Source organism: Uloborus diversus, chromosome 9 (assembly GCF_026930045.1).
Source record: "Uloborus diversus isolate 005 chromosome 9, Udiv.v.3.1, whole genome shotgun sequence".
In the NCBI taxonomy this organism is placed as follows: Eukaryota; Metazoa; Arthropoda; class Arachnida; order Araneae; family Uloboridae; genus Uloborus; species Uloborus diversus.
Genome location: NC_072739.1, coordinates 136,825,879 through 136,846,272, shown reverse-complemented (window position 1 = coordinate 136,846,272; position 20,394 = coordinate 136,825,879). Strand labels below are relative to the sequence as shown.

The 20,394-nt window shown below is 31.9% G+C and overlaps 1 protein-coding gene across 1 annotated transcript in view; it reads right to left on the bottom strand.

Moving 5' to 3' along the window:
* The window catches only part of LOC129230521 (uncharacterized protein C05D11.1-like), a 52,349-nt gene that overhangs the window by 23,381 nt on the left and 8,574 nt on the right, over nt 1–20,394 (bottom strand). Inside the window, exons 3-11 of the mRNA XM_054864925.1 lie at nt 19,046–19,204; nt 18,036–18,245; nt 14,205–14,327; nt 13,384–13,524; nt 6,472–6,582; nt 6,016–6,107; nt 2,742–2,844; nt 1,658–1,732; nt 448–558 (exon numbers count right to left, since the gene is read on the bottom strand). Coding sequence (XP_054720900.1) covers nt 448–558; nt 1,658–1,732; nt 2,742–2,844; nt 6,016–6,107; nt 6,472–6,582; nt 13,384–13,524; nt 14,205–14,327; nt 18,036–18,245; nt 19,046–19,204 — 1,125 coding nt within the window. The remainder of the gene's footprint in view (nt 1–447; nt 559–1,657; nt 1,733–2,741; nt 2,845–6,015; nt 6,108–6,471; nt 6,583–13,383; nt 13,525–14,204; nt 14,328–18,035; nt 18,246–19,045; nt 19,205–20,394) is intronic.

The window sequence follows — 20,394 nt, the reverse complement described above, 5'->3', positions numbered from 1 at the left end:
TATAGACGGAGTAAAAAGGTTCATAGCAGAGACAGTTTGAAAACAAAGAAAACAAAAATCATATTTTGAAACTTGTAAATAATCAGAACTTTAAGATAGAAGAAAAGTACATATTTTCAAATGTTTTACATAGCTGTCAAGAGATTCAGTTTTCTTGCTACTCTAATATTTTATTCAAATGATAAGAGTGCCTTGGCCGCTAAACCTTAAAACTAATGTACCAAACATGTCTAACACAGAACGGTAGATCTAAACCTTTAGCATATCATCTTTAACATAAAGATAAAAGAATTCACTAAACAATGAATATCAACGTTGTATAGATATACTGAAAATTTATAAGTTCATCATCAAAAATTGTCACTCAACATTAAATGTTACCAGCTACTTCAACAGTACAATTTCAAAACACTACAACATTTTGTCACAAAAAATGTCCATACTTACTATCACATGTTTCCCTTCGATGAGATACTTTTGCAGTAAGTCAAGCCAAAACTGAGCATCTTCTTTCAACAAATTTTCAATGGTGGGAATTTCTTGAACCCTATGCTTAAGCTAAAATAGGCAAAACAAAATCTAATGAGCAATACATTTTAAAAAGAAAAATATGACTTTCTATTCACAAGGGACAGCAAGTGGCTTAGATCAGAGGTGCCCAACCAACGGTTAATGAGCAAAATGTGCCAAGCCACCCCCCCCCCCCTCCAGCCCAAGCTGACCTGCATGGCTAGTCATTGGATGCTACAAATTGAAAATTGAATTCTAGAACCTTCTGTTCCATGGTTACTTTTTCATCTGTTTTCATTTCTTAGGTTCAGGCAAATAGTAACAATGTTACAAATTTGGTGCAAAATATTTAGAAATTACGAAAAAAGAAATTCAAACTTTACATTAAGAAAGTAAGAATCCAAGTAGTAATTAGAACTATGTTTAGTTTGTAATTGTCATTCTTTTTTGATGTTATCCAGGAAAAATATAAATATATTTAATTTTTTCAGGCCCGAGTGATTCATCTAACTATAAGGTGCAGCCCTCAGGTAAAAAAAGGTTGGTCACCACCGACTTAGGTAATTTAAATTTGCCCTTACATGACACTATTGTTCACTAACAATTCCCTTCTTCCTGTCTTTAAGTGCAAAGCCATTGGACAGCCATATTAGTTCAAAGAAAGCATAATTAGTCCCAATAACTAGCATTCTAAAAAATTGACCAAATAAAAAATGCTTGATGATTATGGTGCAAGCATTATCGATGTTCAATTAGTGGTCAGTGAAATGTTTGATTTAGCCTCAAACCAGATTTCTTTTTCATTTAGTTCCCCCCCACCCCCAATCACAAAAGGCAACGTATAACAAATTTCTCGTTTGGCGATATTTGGCACACTGAGTTAGATTCCCAAATACATGAGGATTTTTTAAGAAATTGGAACAGTTTAATAATGTATGAGATACATTTTAATTTGAAAGAAAATAGCACAGTACTTAAAAATTAATCAAAGTGAATAAGAAAAACCAATTTTTGAAGCCAAAAAATATGGATGGCTTCCCCCACAGCCTATTGTAAAAAGATTAGTTATTTACGTTTTCTTTCTATATTTATTTATTACTATTTTATTTATGAATTTATGTTTTGCAGAGAACAAAACAACACTCACGTCTTCTAAGGTTGAACCATAAAGGAAGTCTCCTATCAAACAGCTAGCCAATTGATCGTGAGGATTATTCTCCATCTGTAAAAAGCGTTATTAAACATTAAATAGAAATATTTTTAAGTGACTTAGCTCAACTCTAAACACAAGTTTAAAATTAAAATAACAATTTTAAATTGTTTAAATTAAAAAAAAGTGAAATATATTTACAGGAACTGAAAGTTATGGAAAATTACATAGTAAAAACTAAATGATTGCATTTGATCTGCAATGAATTTCCATCAACAGTTTTCTTGTTGCTTAGAATTATAGAAGCACATTACAAACAGCTGACATTATACCATTTACTTTACAACTAAGCATTAAGTGCTAGAAATGAGCTCTTACTTAAACTAAAGCATGTAATTAACATATGTCAATTATTTCAACAGAGAAAAGCAAAGTTAGCTTGTTATCAAAAAAAAAAAAGTAAAGAAAAAACTGAGCTTTTTTTAAAAAAAAAAGATGTAAAAAGTTGGAATAAGCAATGCAATTGATTTCATTGATTTTCCATTTTATTAAGTGATTATTGTTCAAAATGCAGTCACATGGAAAACTATTTCTTCATAACTATACCCATGCACTTGCGTTTTTTGGTGGTGGTACTGATCCACCTTATCTAGCAATACTCGATGGATTTTTTTGAGCATTTGATATTTCTGTTGAATGCAAAATTTTTAGTGATTAATGCATGGATTTTTAGTGGAACAAATTCTTGTATTCTAACTACTAACACTGCCTACAAAATGATATAACCAAGTTTTATCAGTGAAGAACACATTCAACTTTTTCAATCCCTTTTCCATCAATAAATATCCTAAGCCACAATTTTTTTTCCCTCAAAAAAAAAAAAAAAAAAAAAGAGAGAGAGAGAAACATTTTAAAATATTTTTTATTACAAAAAAAGGTTCAAAAATGTCCCTTCCCCCTAACAACACACACATGAAATGGAAGCCCAAGAAACTTCCAAGAAGCCTTAAAAGCATTTTGCAAAGTCAATTGAGATTGAAATGTACTTTATAGACCTATTAAACTAAAAAAGAACACTAACATGACTGAGTATGTACAATTTCTTCTTCTTAATGACAGTCCTCATACGCTCCATGTCCAATGCTTCTGTTCCATTGGCCACATTTTCAAATACAGAGAATAACCTGTGAATTACATACAAGGATACAGCAAGTAAGAACATAAATTGTTAATCCAATTCTGAAAATAAGTTTTTTCACAATAGATTTTTGACTTCAATGTCAAATACAGTGAAACCTTGATAACTCGACACCCCAAGGGAACATGAAAACATGTCGACTTATGCAGTTGTCAATTTACTGAGGTTCCATTGTTTTAATTCTTAATGAGTTTCTGTAACATCTACTTGCTAATGTTAACATTAACATTATGAAAATTAATTCCAGGAAATAAATTTTCTTTTTTTGAAAAGTACATAATAAAATCACTAATATTATTTAACACCTTGTGAGGAATAAATTTACAATTTTTGAAAAGAGGTGGAACAGCTTTCTGTCAGTCAGGTATGTGCAAAATATGTTATTATACCTTCTTTCTCTGGAGGACTTTCATGTGTACATTTATCCTACCCTTTAGAATTGTATTAACAGCACATAGTGTGGTGGCCAACTTCCCTAGATAAAGGATGGGATTCTCTGAAAGAGCTTTCCAGAAAAGGATTCACTGACCAAGAAACCACAGCATAAAATTCCCAGAAGAAGTTAATATGAAAGAATGTTGGTAGAAAAAATTGGATTATAACAGCATTTGGATGTCTCTTTATAGGGGTTCCTGCAAATGTGTGTTGAGTTAAAGAGGAATTTGCCCATTGAAATTAGCTTTGGGCCAACCAAAAGAAAAATAAATGTCGAGTTACAAGGATAGTCGAGTTGTCCGAGTGTTGAGTTACTGAAGTTTCATTTTAATTTCAATGCTACTTAAAATAATTGACAAAAAGACAGGCTAGATTCAGGATCTTTGTAAATTCAGTTTATTTTTATTATTTTTCCAGTATTTGCACTAAGCTTAGGAGTGGCTTTAAGGGAAAAAAAATAACTTGATAACTGCCAGTATGTCCATTTGTGTTTTCTTGCATCAAAATCATGAAGATGAATTGGTCTGCATTCTATGGTGCCACTAGTGGTACCCGCATGGCTTTGCCCGTGGTTGAAAATTAAAAAGTTGGTTCACCTGTATATTTACAAATAATAGATGATGAATTTCTTGCCAATTTGCTATGTTCATTTACTCGCCAATGTTACGGTTTCACATTGAAATAATTTCGTAATTTACTCTTCCATGTTGTGATAATTTGCACGGTAAAATGTTCTTAAAACTGGAATAGAAAAAGAACAAAAACGAATTTTCGAAAAATCGCTTCGAGGTGCACACCCCCATGCTACAAACTAATTCTGTTCCAAATTTCATGAAAATCGGCTGAACAGTTTAGGCGCTATGAGCGTCACAGACATCCAGACAGAGAGACTTTCAGCTTTATTATTAGTAAAGTTAGACAGGAGTAGGAAAACAGCAAAAGTTGCTGTTTAACAAAGAACCTGTTGGCACTCATTTGGATGTTTATAAATAAATTTAAATTCAGAAAGACTGCAAGTTGGCTATAAAAAGTCATTTTCTGTATCAAGCAATATCAAAAAATAAAATTACATTTTGTCAATTAATTTTGTATAAAAAAACACTTAAATTTCATATTTTTATTAATTATTTATTAGAACAGCAAGAACAAAACTTAATGGTGTCAACCTATTAAACTAAGCTTTTTGATACAAGAATGGGACAACAGTAGAAGTAGTCAACCCTTTTTTATTGTGGTTAATGCTACTATATCGCGATATGAGAGTTTTTACAAAGTAACTTTCCTTATTTAAAGTATATGTTTTCCTATTAGTAGTTTTGAAAAATTACTTAGAATCATTAAAACTCATTTTTTAAATTAATTAGAACAAATTAGGCATGAAATGACATTATTTAGACACTATTACACTTGAATTATCCAAATATCCTCTTTTAATAATAGTGATATACACACTCTGGTAAGTGTTTAATGGTTGAAAGCAGAAAGCAGTTCTTGACGCTTTCTTCAGCATTTTTCCCCTCCTTTCTGTAACAACTGATTCCACTATAACTACTAAGGACAAATTGCTGTCTTTAAAACCAACACTTTGTTACTTTTTTGAAGAAAAGACTTAGTCGAGCCCATTATAAAAGATTCATGAACCAATTTAGGGGGAAAAAACGAGATAGAGTGAAATCTCAAAAGTCAAATCGCAAAGTGGCGAGAGACAACTGCATCCAAGGATGATTTTTTACATAGTATAACAGTTAAAATAGTAAACATTATGTCTTACAATAAGAACACAGCAAAAACATTGATTTATAAATAAGTTAGATATAAATAAAATTAAAATATGATTTCATAGACTAGATATAACTATGCTTTGGCTATGCTATGAGAATTGGCTGATTTTTTATTTACTTATATCATACAACTGGTTGAAGCTCTAAGACATATATTCCATAATTTGTGAAGTGAAAGTAAATTTAGAGAACACTTCAAATTTCCTTCAAACTTTGCTTTGGCTGCAATCAGACATTTCTGCCCGTATTTATTGGAAATCCTTTTCAACTCTTTCTGCCAACCATCTTACACTCTTTTATAATGGCAAATTTTCTACATATAAGAATCCCTCCCCCCCCCTTTTTTTTCTTTATTTTGTAGTACTCTATTTTCATTTCTTGTGTTCCATCACTTTTTAATTAAAAAATATATAATTAAATTTGTGAGTAAGTAATTCAATAATTTTATGAAAAAATGGATACAGACGCCCCCCCCCCCCCCCCCAAGGTTTCAAAATGTAAGTGGACATGGTTTTTGTTTTGTTTTTTTATCTTTTTTGACTTATTCATTTATTTATTTATTTATTTATTTTTTTTTTGACATAATTTACCTTGATTATGTGCTCTTTGCTCCTCTCTCTCTCTGAGAAAATTTGAAATTATGGGCCTGAATACAGATGTCGTAATTCCTCTGAATAATAATCACGCAAAGGGAACAATTTTTGATAAATAACTATAGTTGGGGCAAACCAAACCTGGCAGCATCATAATGCTTTGATTAGGATCTGTGTAGTCATGGCAAAGGTGGTGTGTAGTGGCAGTGAAGGTGACAGCCTTTACAATGCTGCCAGGTTGGTTTGCCTCAACTGTAGTGAATATATGCATCGCAATGTTGGTTTGCTCTCATGCTTAGTAATGAAAAGTTAGATTATTACATGAAAATATTTCATAATAAAATTTACTTTTCTTTTACTTCTGGAAGTTTTTTCACAGGAACATTAGAAAAATGAAGATAAATGCAAGACACTTGATTTTCGATTACTGTGTAATCTACCTGAAAATAAAGAGTTTTGTGCGGGATAAAAGAAATATTTTGAAATTCAAATTTTATAGGCACTTAAAAAGGTATTTAATAAATATCTCATTAAGTTCACTATAAATTAATAATAACAGCATTACTTTAATTAATAAGCAGTACTTCAAAAACGGAAAATTTTAAAATACACACGCACCAAAAAAAAAAGAAGAAAACTAAACCATTTTTAGAACATAATAGTAGTAACAATGAAAAAAAGGCACAAATAAGAAACTGATTGCAAACACGTCAAAACACATAAATCACTCACAAAATCTCACATCAAAGCATAGTAAAATATATTTTACAGAAAAAAGAAACAATTTTAATAATTCTTCATTACTTGATTGCATAAATGGTCTTCAATTTCCACAAACTCTCGATTGAGAGGAGATACAGAAGTGTCCGTGAAATAATCCATTAAAACTTGAATTGATATTAATTGAGAATAGTCCTGAAAATATATAATTTATAAATCAGTACAATCAGACAAAATTCAATTAGGATATTTTATGAGCATGCTGATTAGGGTGGAGCTTATTTTTCAACTATGAAAATATTAACCTCTTACCCTCTCATTTTGTTCCTTTGTGTGAAAAAAAAATTCAGGCGAAATATTAGCACATTTAAAAATTATTTATAGGTAGCTCAACAACTAAAATTTTTAACATTGCGGGATCTTTTTTTTTTTTTCAAAAAGCAAAGATTGCTTACTTTTCAGTTATTTTATAAATATACCCTGGACTTATTTTAACTTCAAATATAACTTACTAGATAGCACCACTGGGCAGATCACAAATACCAAAAAGCCATGCTAGCTCTGATTTAGCCATTTTGTTTTAGGATGTGACATCTTTAGCTGCACAAAACACATTTGGTTATTTTAGCACTTATTTTGTTTTCAATATTTTATTTTTGCTTCAGTTTTGAAAGCAAAATGGCTGCAAAAGCCACAAGATCTCAAAGTGACTTGTATCTTCTTGGTGGGTCAGTTCCAGAATTAAAAGGTGGAAAATTGCAATCCTTGCGTATGGCTCTGGGACATTTTTTGCATCATCTTGAATTGAAGAAAACCGTAAGACAAGCTTCAACTCGGATCATCACAGAAATTGCCAAGTTTTGGAAAAAAGCTAGAATTCCTATGCGAAATAACCAAAATTGTCAAATGAAGCTTGAAAAGTTGTATAAAGAGTGGTAGCTTTTGAAGAAAAATAAAGCTCGATGTTCATCAACACAGCAAGCTAAGGAATCAACTTTTCTCTCTAAACTAGAAGATCTTTTTGATGTTGCTCTTGCTGATGTTTTAACCGGTAAAGCAGTCTTACAAGAAGCCAAAGACTTTTTAATAGCACAAAGGAAGAAAGGTAAGTGTGGATCAATGTTAGGAGTTGATAAAAAGCTTGATATAAAAGAGAAAAAAGCTCTTGAACGAGAAACAAAAACAAATGCCCGAATACAGCAACAGAAAATTAAAGAATTAAAAGATTCTATAGTGGAACTTGAATCATCTACTGATACTGAAACTGATAGCAACTTAAGCTCAACAGAAGAAGGTAAGAAAATGGATATCACAGAACAAGCATCAAAAAGACAGAAAAGGAAGCAAGGGAGAAAAACTATAGTTACTCCCCAACTTGCTGCAGCTTCGGACAGAACAAAAGTGTCAGACCGAAAGGCTTTCTATGTCATAGCAGAAACTTAAAATGCTTAGTATTCAATATCGATGAATTTTCTTTAAATAAGGACTCAATTCGCCGTGAAAGAAGGAAGGAAAGAGCTCAGAAATATGCAGACATAAAGGCTAAGTTTCAAGCTAACGTCCCTCTAGTTATTCATTGGGACAGCAAAGTAATTCCTGATTTAGTTCCAAAAGATAAAGTGGATCACCTGCCTGTACTAGTAACTGGGAAAGGAATTCACCAGCTACTTGCAGTTCCCAAGCTAGCATCTGGGACAGGTGAGGCACAGGCTACAGCATTTTTTAAAGCTATTGAAAGCTGAGGAATATCAAACAACATACGTGCTATGTGCTTTGACACAACCAGTTCAAACACTGGCAGTAACTCGGGTGCATGTGTTCTTTTAGAACAAAAGCTTGAAAAGGAACTTTTGTCCCTAGCGTGCAGGCATCATGTGTTGGAACAGATTATAGGTTCAGTGTTTCAAGTGTGCATGGGAGCCACATCTTCTCCATTCCACACAATTCCATTATTCAAACGTTTCAAGGAATTTTGGAGTTTCATTGGCACCGACCAGTATGAAACTGGAATTTCAGTTGACGTAGTTGATGAACTGATAAAGGACATATAAGAAAAGATGATATTGCTTATGCAAAAAAATACATTGAAGAGTCACATAACCAATTAAGAGATGATTATAAAGAATTAGTTGAACTTGTGCTTATTTTCCTTGGAATTGCCCCTGTTAGAGGTTTTAAATTTATGTCGCCTGGAGCCATGCATCATGCCCGTTGGTTGTCGAAATGTATTTATAGTCTCAAAATCTGGATGTTTGAATCGCAATTCAAGCTTACATCTAAAGAAGAGAAGGGATTAACAGCTGTATGCATTTCCATAGCATGTGTATACATGAAAGCATGGATATCAGCACCAAAAGCTGCAAGTGCTCCATATAATGGCCTGTTACTAATGAAGTCTTTGATTGAATATTCGGCTATTCATACAAATATCACGAAAGCAGCTGCAAATAAATTTTCCAACCATTTACGGTACTTAACAGAGGAACTAGTTTCGTTGGCTTTTTTTGATAGTCATGTCAGTGCATCTACCAAAATAAAAATGGTCAGTGCTATGAAAAGACCAGCACAAAAGCTAAACAGAGGAAGATTGATCTTCAAACATTTGAGAACAAAAATTTGGAAGATTTTGTAACAGCAAAGTCTATGTCACTGTTCCAGGCATTAAACCTGCCCGTAGATTATCTTTCTGTTGATCCAGCATCGTAGGAAACAAGAGATGACTACAAAGAAGCCAAAAAAATTATTCAAGCTTTAAATTTAGTGAATGATCATGCTGAACGTGGAGTGGCTCTCATTCAGGAGTTCAGTGGACTGATAACATATGATAAAACGCAGTTGCAGTTTCTACTGCAAGTCATCGAGGAACACTGCAGAAAATACCCTGACAGCAGGAAAGTGACTTTATCTGGGACTGTTTCAAAACAATAACTTGTTTCCAGAACAATGCCAGGTGCATTTTATAATCCAGAAACCACCTTCTTTCATGTCTCAATTAATTTACAAGTGCTATATAAATAAATGTGTAACCATCACTTTTTGTCGAAATTTTCTCTATGTAACAAACTTCAAGTTCATTGAGCTACCTCTAAATATCAAAATTTTTCATTCAAACTTCATATTTAGTGGTTTTTCATCAAAAGGAACAAATTAAGAGGGTAAGACCTACAAAAATTAAAACTTTATTTTTTCAGTGCAAATAAGCTGATTAATAAATACAAAACCTTTAAGAAAAAATATCAGTTCCCTCAAATCTGCTCTGTGACGATGTCACCCTTCTATATGGTCATGTTGTGTTACATGCAGCTCATAACATTATGAAGTTGCTACAAAAGTAGGAAGTCTGGAGCTACCCTAAATAGAGGCCAGATTTGCCCCCCCCCCCCCCCGAACTATTGCTTTAGAAACTGAAAGACACTTATATGGAACAGTACATTACAGTACAGTATAACCCTGATTTAACGATTGTCAAGGGACTAGAAAAAGTTATCGTTTAATCAAGAATATCGTTAAATTGAGGAGCATAGACATTTAATGCAGTTAAATTCGAACCAGTGAAATGTATCATTAAATTTCAGAAATTGTTAAATCGGGTATCGTTAAATTGAAGTTATACCGTCATTTGAAAGCAGCTGCTGAGGATTGGATCAATTGATAGAGTGAGGTTTTGGCACATCAAGTTAAACAAGTTCGTCCTGTGTTCAGATAAATTGCAGAAAGGAATTTGTTGTTTATGTGGCAAAGCACATGGCAAGCATGACTCTTTGTTCCCTTTTGTATTTCCTCTATTCTGCCATGCTAAGCACAAAAGCTATCAATATCGAGTTATTATATGGAGGTGGTTTCTTGTAACATAATTCACAACATACAATGTTATATGGTCCTTTGTACATGAAATATATTTTTAAATTTTTTTTAAGTGGCATATGAATAAGTATGTGGATTATGGATGCCTAAAACTTTAAAAAGCAACAGCTAATTTTGAACTTGGCTGCAGATCTGACTTTTGCACTTTCACAGCAGTATTACTGTTGCATAAATTTTTTTGGTTAATCTTATTTTTATTTTGTTATATAATTATTTGTTAATTCCTTCTAACTCCTCCCCCCCCCCGGACCTATCCTTGTGTTAGAAATAGTCTGAGGGAATTCATTTTGAATACATATAATTCAAATACAATATAGTACAAATCTAAAGCATATTAGTGTATGAGAAGTATATCAAGGTAAACATATAAAAACATGTACCATCCTACATGTTTTTATATGTTAGATGTATGATTTTCTCTAACCCCAAAGAAAGGTAAGGGTTAAAATTAAACAACTTAAGTTAATGGCCGAAATGAAATTCTGTTCTTAAATCATTCCTAGTCTAAAAAATGTTTAATGCTTCATGACTGAAACAAAATGGCTGCATAAAGAGTTGAAGCAGGGAGGGGGGGGGGATTTATTTTGACAGCGTATATTTTTTAAAGTGCATAACCGCCTATAAGCAAGGCCAAAGGCATAACTACAAGCAATATACTAACACCCTGGTAATGACATTAGTTGACCTGGTAATCTACAGTTTTGTTGTTAGTCTCCTCAGTCTGGAATAATCAATAATTAAGCTAGAGGCAGATATCCTCTCATTGAAGATGAGATTACCTTCAAACAGATTGATAAACTTTTTCAAACTAGCGAGCATCCAAAAACAACGGTGAGGTTCAACTCGAAAAATGAATTCAAAAGCTGAGTCAATTTATTCCAAACTGAGGAGTACATAATTAAGATGTCTCTGAAGGTCATAACAGGGCTGATGGTACATTAATTGTATCCTATATTTTTGTTGAAAACATTGTAACTTATAATTAAATTATATTTAACAAAATCATCTAAACTGGAGAAAAAATATGACAATTATTCCGAATTGCATGTAAACAATGTTTCTATTGATTAAATGATTTTTAATGTAACAAAAAAAAAAAAAAAAAGAAAAGAAAAAATAAATAAATATTGAAAAAACAAAACAGGATTTTCTTAAGAGACATAAATACATTTTTTTTCCCAAATGAATTGACCAAATAAAGCCAAAGTAAGTTATCAGAAATTCCAGTGTTATCGTATTAGCTTAATAATGAAATCCAAAGTTTAACTAAACATTTGCCAGTTTCACTATGTTAAATTTTATAGAAAAATTGCTCACATAATTTCCAGGAAAGTTACTTTTTTATGCACAAAAAAACCTTTAACAAAATTATGGGGCAAAAAGGAAAAATGAAATTTGGCCATATTATAGCCATAGTCTTGACCCGACCATTAAACGCAGGGCTGCAAAAAAAGCCGGCCTTTTCTAAAAAAAAAAAACTCCAAGCCAGTCATTTTTGGCCTTTTTTTGAAAAAAAGTCGGCTTTTTTGGCTTTTATTAATCATGTATTATATTCTTCATAATAATGAACTCCATACATCTTAATTAATAATAAAGCAGAAAGTCTCTCTGTCGGGATCTCTCTCTGTCTGGATCCCGAAGACGCGCATAGCGCCTAGACCGTTCAGCCGATTTTCATGAAATTTGGCACAAAGTTAGTTTGTAGCATGGGGGTGTGCACCTCGAAACGATTTTTCGAAAATTCGAAGTGGTTCTTTTTCTATTCCAATTTTAAGAACAAAAATGTAAGATGGACGAGTAAATTGCGAAATTATCATAACGTGGAACCGTAACATGGGCACAAGTCAATTGGCGAGAAAATTCAGCATACATTATTTGTAAATATACAGGTAAACCAAAAGAAGTTTTAATTTTTCTATTACGGGCAAAGCCGTGCGGGGTACCAATAATTTTAAATAAATGTCAATTTAAGTAATAAGAGAATACATTTGCTGAAAGTAAAATGATAAAAGGAAAATATACACAAAAACTGCAAATCATTTCTGACAAAACCCTGACACTTATGTAAGATGATCCTCCATCTAAACTGATAACTCACTGAAAATAGCATACTTGTAACGTTAAAACATTTGTATGCAGTAATTTGCCCTTTTTCATGCCTTATTAATTATCCTTTTATAACAATCTTGATGTGTATTTGTAAAACAGAACTAAATTCTGCATTTATAGCATCTTAATGTGAAAACAAAAACTGAATGTAATAAGTGGTTCAAACCATACAAATCAGTATTTTTTTCTTCATGTTAAAATCAGATAGACATTTTTCAAGTACTTTCTTCTTTCCATAAACAAATACTTCCAAAACCCAGAAAATATTAAACTACCAGTTCCTACTACTATACTGCCCGTAGTATTTTTTTTTTTTTAAAAAGACTTATTGCAGTGATCAGTAGGCTCAGTTTTTAGCACAGAGACAACTATTTATGCTAGGTATATACCTATTAACAATTGTAGATCTATATCATTCAGGCAGAATTTAAATTCGTTCAACATTCATTCACCAATATGGTCTTGTTGGGGTTTTTTTTTTATATATATATTCTTATATAGAAAACTATATTTTTTCCAAAAATGTTTTTCACATTTCTTCAGAAAATAAGAAACAGTTTTGGTGGTTAAAAGAAAAGGTATAAGTGCATTGTTATTTAAAGTCTGAACCAAATGACTGGTATGACAGCAGCATTGTCATGTGATCTTTTGAACTTAACTAAAATTTATTTATAATCATTTAAATGCTATTGAACTAGACTAATTTCTTTTTTATAGAGCAAGGTTTTTTTTTTTTTTTTTTTTGTATTGAACAACACTATTTAACAACTACCAAATTTTTATTCTTGTTTTATGGAATTCGATTTAACACACTAGGAATTGCATTAGGGAACCAAGGATAATTTTCATTTTGATTAAATTACAATGAAAATAACCAAAAAAATTATTTGCCTTAAAAAAAGTCGTTTTTTTCTTAATAAAAGACTGCTTTTTTTTAAACAGTTTAAACTAAAGAAAGTCGGCCGGCCTATTTTGGACCGGTTAAAATCGAAAAGTCCTGATTAAACATCAAAAAACACTCACATTTGCTGTTGGTCCACGCCAACCTGCTAACACCAAACCATACTCATCATCATCACAAGGGTAATCAATATTCAAAATAACAGACTCGGGTAATTCAGGAACAGGAGATTGCCAAGGCCGCTCAAATGGTGGCCTATCAATCTACAAATAAATAAGCAAAAGAGAAACAAAGAAAAGTTTTAAATGGTTTAAAGGGATGCAGAAACATGGGGTTTAGCATCAAATATTTTTGGAAATTAAAGTCAAGGATCTTGAAAATGATTTTGAATTCTACATGAAATTGAAAACAGATGCGAAAGTTTATTTATTTAGATTACAAAATTGATTCTTTTTTTTTAGTCCTTGAAACTTTACAAAACATGAAAACACTAATTTATAAATTTTCAGGATAACAAACAAGACTTATGAATTGGTAAAGAAACAAATACAAGACCAAAGCTCTAAAATTATTATTGCCATTTTTTTTTTAATGTTTGTCTAGCTGAAGTGACTGTGAATAAATTTAAAAAAAAACTACCTTTAAATCACCCCCCCCCCTTTTTTTAATGAATGGCAGATTGTTGAAAGGATGCATTCATTTATAGTTGCATTTCAAGCATTAGCAAAATAAATTCTTTAATTTCATGTATCAATTAAGATTTCATAATATCTGGTATTCAAATATCGTTTTTTTTTTTTTTTTTGTACTAATTATAATTTCTTACGGAATTTTTACTCTCGTGCACATGCTTAATTTTGCCCTTTTATAAACATAGTGATCTCTAAAATTCTTAGAAAACAATTATTTTTAACTAAAATAATTTTAAGGAAAAAAATCAGACCTCTTGCATAATTCTATCTTCAACGGGTTTCAATGCTTCAAACACTTTATCGGCTTCTATCTGACCAACAATTATGACAGATAAATTCTCTGGTCTATAAAACTCTTTGTGATAAGCATGAACCTAAAAAGATGATGTATGTGCCTAAGTTAAAAACATTCAACTTCTCACACCATGCAAAAACAGAGCCAAGTTTAAACATTAAAAACATTCATATAAAACTAAGAAATTTTAACTGATTTTACCATACATTTTTTTTTTTTTTTCAAAAGTACCTTTCAGGGGGGAAAAAGCTGCATATTTAAAAGCTGCATCAGATATAAACTTCTGCCTTATAAAGAGATTAAGCGCGTATGAGTGTAATAGATTTGTAGAAAAAGATAGTCATAGAACGATGAAAAAATCTTATTAGTGTCTACAAGTGTGGCCTTTGGCGGTGATCAATATTAATAAGAAGCAGTGACTGAATTTGCAAGTTTGTAAGCTATATTACAGTATACTGGCATTGATAAATTTATGTCAAGGGTATCACATTGTAAAATTGCTGCTTTTGAAAGATAAAAGGTTGATTTTACTTTGAAAAACAGGAGAAGAAAACAATAAGATTTTTCATTGAAAATATTGTGAGATAAGTTTTTTATATTTAATTTTATTTGGTTAGCATTTCATTTCACTTCACATATTGCAAAATTTTGCTTGAACATTTCCAAATGAATGTTTTAGTAAAAAATAACAAATTTTATTCACTAGCCTTTTAACAAAACTTAATAATAATTGAAATCTAAATCTAAAAAGAAAAAAGCTTAATCTAAACACAGATGCAAAAATATTGCACATTTTATACGTAGAAAAAGAAAATTAAAATAATTTTTCAACAAATAAAATAGCCTCAGAAATGTATTTTTGTTTAGCCATAGTGTAGTCGACAATGTTAATAATAGCAGACATAACAGTCAGTACTTTTTTGTTAAATTAACAAATAGTGGGAAGAAACAAAAATCTAAAATATCCTCAAATCTTTTTACAAATGACGCAACTGTTTCATTGTTTGCTTCAAGTTTCTGCTAAATGACTCAAGTTTTAATTTTTTAGAGCCATTATAAAACTGTATAGTTACAGAGATGTGATGAAGGTATTCAGTTTAGTTCAATATCTGTTATTTAAGTTTATTAAAATGGAGGACATTTATGGGCCGAATTTTTGCAACAAAACCAGGAGTCATTGTCAAATCCCAAGCTAATCTTGAAATCAGGAAAAATGACTACTTCAACAGGGTTGTAGGTACTTGGAACAGTTTACCAGAAGCAATTGTTACTTTTGCAATGGAGTGAATAGTTTTAAGATGGGTCTTGATCTTCATTGGGGATAGATGCACTGCAGAGTCAGTTGCTAGACGCATTTTTGTATTTGTACACAAAGTGCAGATAGTGCAACAGCTCCTTACAATATAAGTTTTATGAAAGGTTTACTAAAAAATAACATAAAAGAGTAGTAAAACATGTCTTAGGCTATAGTAAATCATATCAGAGCATGAAAATAATTATGTTGAACTTTTAATTCAAATTATATGCACAAAAGTTAGATCTTATAATAAAAACCAAATTGAGAATAAATATATAAATCATAATGTTATTTCTATCCTAAATTCCTACTTATTATTTAAATATAAATCTTATTGATTACATCTCAAATCTTGTATGAATAATTTGGAAAATAACAGATTTGAAAGGATGGATTGTATATAAATATGTGAGCATGTGTATATGTATGAAAAACTTCAGTACTTCTTGCAAGCACACAAAAATTTTAATTTTCTCTTAACATAAAAGCAACTGTGCTGTTAAATGAACCTGTCCTTCCAACCGTACAAACAATCAGGATTGAGCAGAACATTTAAAAATAGATTTAAATACTGGTCAAAAATGTACTAAAGCTTTTTTAAAACATATGCCTCTTTATCGTTCACAAAATACTAAAAATACAAAAAGGAAAATCAGAATATCGGAAGCGTACAAAAATGATAAAAATAACATTAAAAGCTCAAAAAATTGCTAAAGTTTGAAGGCTTGTGATTTGAGAATACAGGGAAGCTTTTCCCAAGCAAAACAAAACCAAGCTTATGGATGAAAGAACAAGAGCATTGGATAAACTATTACAAAATAAGAATTGAATCTAAGGCCACAATGGAGTGGATAAAGGTGTCAAAATGAAAAACGATAGATTATAAATCAAATACAGTCGAGTCCTGACTTACGCGAGGGATGCGTTCCAAGACCCCTCGCGTAAGTCAAAATTTTGCGTTGTGGAAAAAGGTATGCGTTTACAAACATACCCAATTATTTAACACACTTTTCAACACCACCTCAAACTGTTTTAAACCATCCCTTAACTATACATTAGAATTTATTACATCAAGAAAGGAATTTTTATTTGTATTTCTTTGAAAAAGCTCTTTATTCGACATAAAATATTGTTACGATGCAAAATCAATGATCAATGGGAAAGAGGGACATAAAATAAACTAGTACGGCATGTACAGTATACTAATAAAATAATGCACTATATTGTACTGTAGAGTAGATCCAGTAATGATATTCGTACCTTAAAAAAATGAAGACGATGATGATTTATGCTGCGTGATCAAATCGTTTTTCGAATATATATTTTAAATATAGTTGCATTGCTAATTCTTTTATAACGTTTCTATCAATGGCAACACCCCTCTCACAGGTTTCTTTAATTCACAATACAAGAGTAGTTTCTATTTTCATCATTTTTGCATTTTGCGTAGACACTACTGACTACTCGGCGAACTTTTACAGATTTCTTTTTCTTGACTTTTAATTGTGCGTATGGAAAAGTCACTCCTACCCAATTGTCGTGTTACCTTACTTTAGGTAAACCAGCGATCTTATAGGTGTCATTACATTTCAGAACTTTCGCATTTAGAATGAAAATAATAAATGTAAAATGAGGAGTAGTTATTTGTATGCACTAACAAAGCGATGTTCAGACTAGTACGCTGTGGGAACTTCAGCTGTCAGCGATGCTAATGGAATGAAGGTTCATTTGCGAAAAAAATATTTTTATTAACCAATAACAAAGTTGATACTTACGCACCACGATTCCATTCTGAAATTTTTCGTGTTGCTGGCGATTAATTCGCGTTCGGTCAAAAATTCTTTACTGGGGGAAAAATCGTGTTAGAGCCATTTTGCGTAAGTTGAATTGCGTTGTAGCGGGAGTCGACTGTATATATATGAGTAGTAATTGCAATACCAGTACACCAAATGCTGGTATTTAGAGCGTATTTGTCATTTCGTAATACTGTATTTCCCGAGATGAAATATTGGAATTTTTGGCGTTAGCTGAAAATAGTAAAAAGTTTTAAATTAAGGAGTTTTTAATTTTACTTATTAGACATCTACTACTACTTTAAATGTGCATTCCATTTTCGTTGAGACATTACTAAAATCAATCTACTAAGGAAAAAATAAGTAATAAATAAAAAGAGTGGAAAAAATACCAAACGATATTTGAATAAATTGATGGTGTGTGCACATTCTTGCATTTATGAGCACCATGTTTATATTGATTGCTCTTTTTTGATCATTCATTTGCCTTTAGGTAAAATCTAATTTCAAGTGTAATTGCAAATACATTTGTGCTACAAATTATTTGTTCCAATCATCAATTGCAGCAATATTTTATGCACTTATTTTTCTCAACTGCCTTAAACATTTGTCAACTGTGTCAATGTTCATTGATCATTTACCAATTGTTATACTAACAAAAAAAAAATCTTGTTAGTATAACAAACCAAGGGAATACCTTTTCATTGGTCGTACTTTCTCGTAGGTTTTTCATGAGTCCCCCAGTTTCCGACTTGTAGCCGCATTTTCCTGGATACATTGAACGCAGCATAGCCAAGTGGCAGCGGCTCTCTCCTGAATTCTCTCTCGCCTGCATCTCACAGTATACAACACCGGCATCTTCGCCCTCGCCATTGATGTGGTGCACTTCTGTCACAAATGCCGAGTCCTGAGAATAAAATATAATTTAGATTGAGCAGAGAACTGTGTGGCAAAAAGAGCGATGAAATGTAAAACCCCTCTGTAACAATAATACCCTGGAGTTCCGGTTCCTAATGATTGGAAATTTGAAAGTCTGAAAATCTTAAATCTCAGAATTTCCTGTGCTAGTCTACAGCTGGGGCCGCTTTAACACACGGTACTGGAGATCCATGCACCTTAGACACCATAATTAGGAACATTCCTTTTTTCTACACCCCCCCCCCCCCCCCCCCCCCTTTTGAAACAACGATAGCAGAGTCTTGAAAATCCGAATAGCTCGCGCCACCTCGAATTACTGAAAACTCGGATTATCCGAAAAATTCTTTGGACTACATAAGGACATGCGATGTTTACTTCCTTACACTCTGAAAATAAAATACTGTCTCCTTGAAAAATTTATCACTTAAATATTAACATAAATTTATGTTTTAACTAGCCTTAAACGAGTTTTGATTAGTTTTTTTCTTGATGTCTGCATGTACTTGTATGTAAACTTGCAGGCAACCAAAAACTCTTTTGATAGTCCTCGAATAAGTTTTGAAGATTTGTGTCTATGTGTGGAGTGTATGCATGTATCTCACATAACACAAAAAGTTAAGGATAAAATTTCGCACATACACTTTGTACAGTGTCAAGTTTTGCACTTACTTTTTAAATTGAAATCAGGTATTCCAAAAAAGCTGTTTATTCTTTCGTTGAGGCAAAACAATGTTTTAACCAGAGAAATATTGTTTGGCAATATCAGCCAAACATAAAAATAAAACTTACCGTAAGAGTGGGATACAGCAAGTGATCCAAATAGATCGGAAGGAGTTTCAAGAATCCTTCGTCGCCTGCAGTAGACATTGTGTAACACGTGTGGTCTGTGTCGGTCCATGCATTAGTGCCTTGAGCAAGACAGCGATTGGCAACCAAATCGAGGACACCCTGAAAGAAATGTCAAATCAGAACTAATCTCGAATAAGGTTTTTGCATCCACCACCACTACAATTCATTACATTACTAATTTTTTCTCATGAGCTAACTCTGATCAGAGAATCTCATGAATTATGTAATAATGAAAAAATTCAATAGGTAATACTCAAAAGACCATAGCGAAACATCTTTTTTTATACATTAATAAATTACAATGTTATCATTAAAGATGACTATAAGGTCTCAAGTCTGCCGAAATTTTAAGAAAAGTGGCCAAATTTAAAGACTTGACAAAAAGATGAAGGTAACATACAACTTTAACATTTGCCTGTAACTGGACATCCATCAGCTAACATATCTTCCAATTCTCATTGAAACTCGCTAAATTTAGAGACTTTTCTTAAAATGTCAGTAAAATTTAAGATCTCATATTTTTGATGTTGGGGAGATGAGAACAAATAATTTTTTTTGTGTGTCAAAAACATGTTTTAATATGCTTTTCTGATAGCTACTTATTTTGATTTTTACATTAAAGTATTCTGCTGTGGGCAGGTAAACCTTTTTCGAGATATTTGAAGAAATGCGCGTTGGATTCAATACTGACAATAGGGAAATGTTGGAATTAGACGTTTTTTTAACGATTCTTTTCAGCAGAAACTAAATAAGAAAGTTGGTACAACAAAGTTAATCTACAAGAGATGACAAAAATGCTAAAAAATTAAAAATTTGCAGTTACTGCCCTTTACCAACCCACAGCAGCATTGCATGGGTTCCTGGTTAGTGTCATCATCTTTCAGTTTGTATGCAATGTTTAATGTCTTCAGGTCTAGGTTTCAGATCAGATTTTCAATACAAAAGAAAAAAAATAGCATGGGTAACTTATTTTTAATGAATTTTTTAATAATCTCTCTCTACGCAACACTATTTTTATAAACTTACTAGCTTCGTTGCCCGGCTTTGCATGGTCTACCTCGAAAGTAAAAGTTATGTCAAGTGACGCATGTTCAACAATCTGGCTTCAACTAGGGAAAAAAAATTCCCATCAAAATAATCATTCTAAAAGAAAGAAAACTGCAAATTAAAATTTCCTGAATAAATTAAACGCAACCCTCTATAAATACAACTAAATTCCTTGATTTTCTCCTGCTGGCAGTACAAAAAAAAAAAAAAAAAAAGAAAGAAAGAGGATAAATCCACAAATA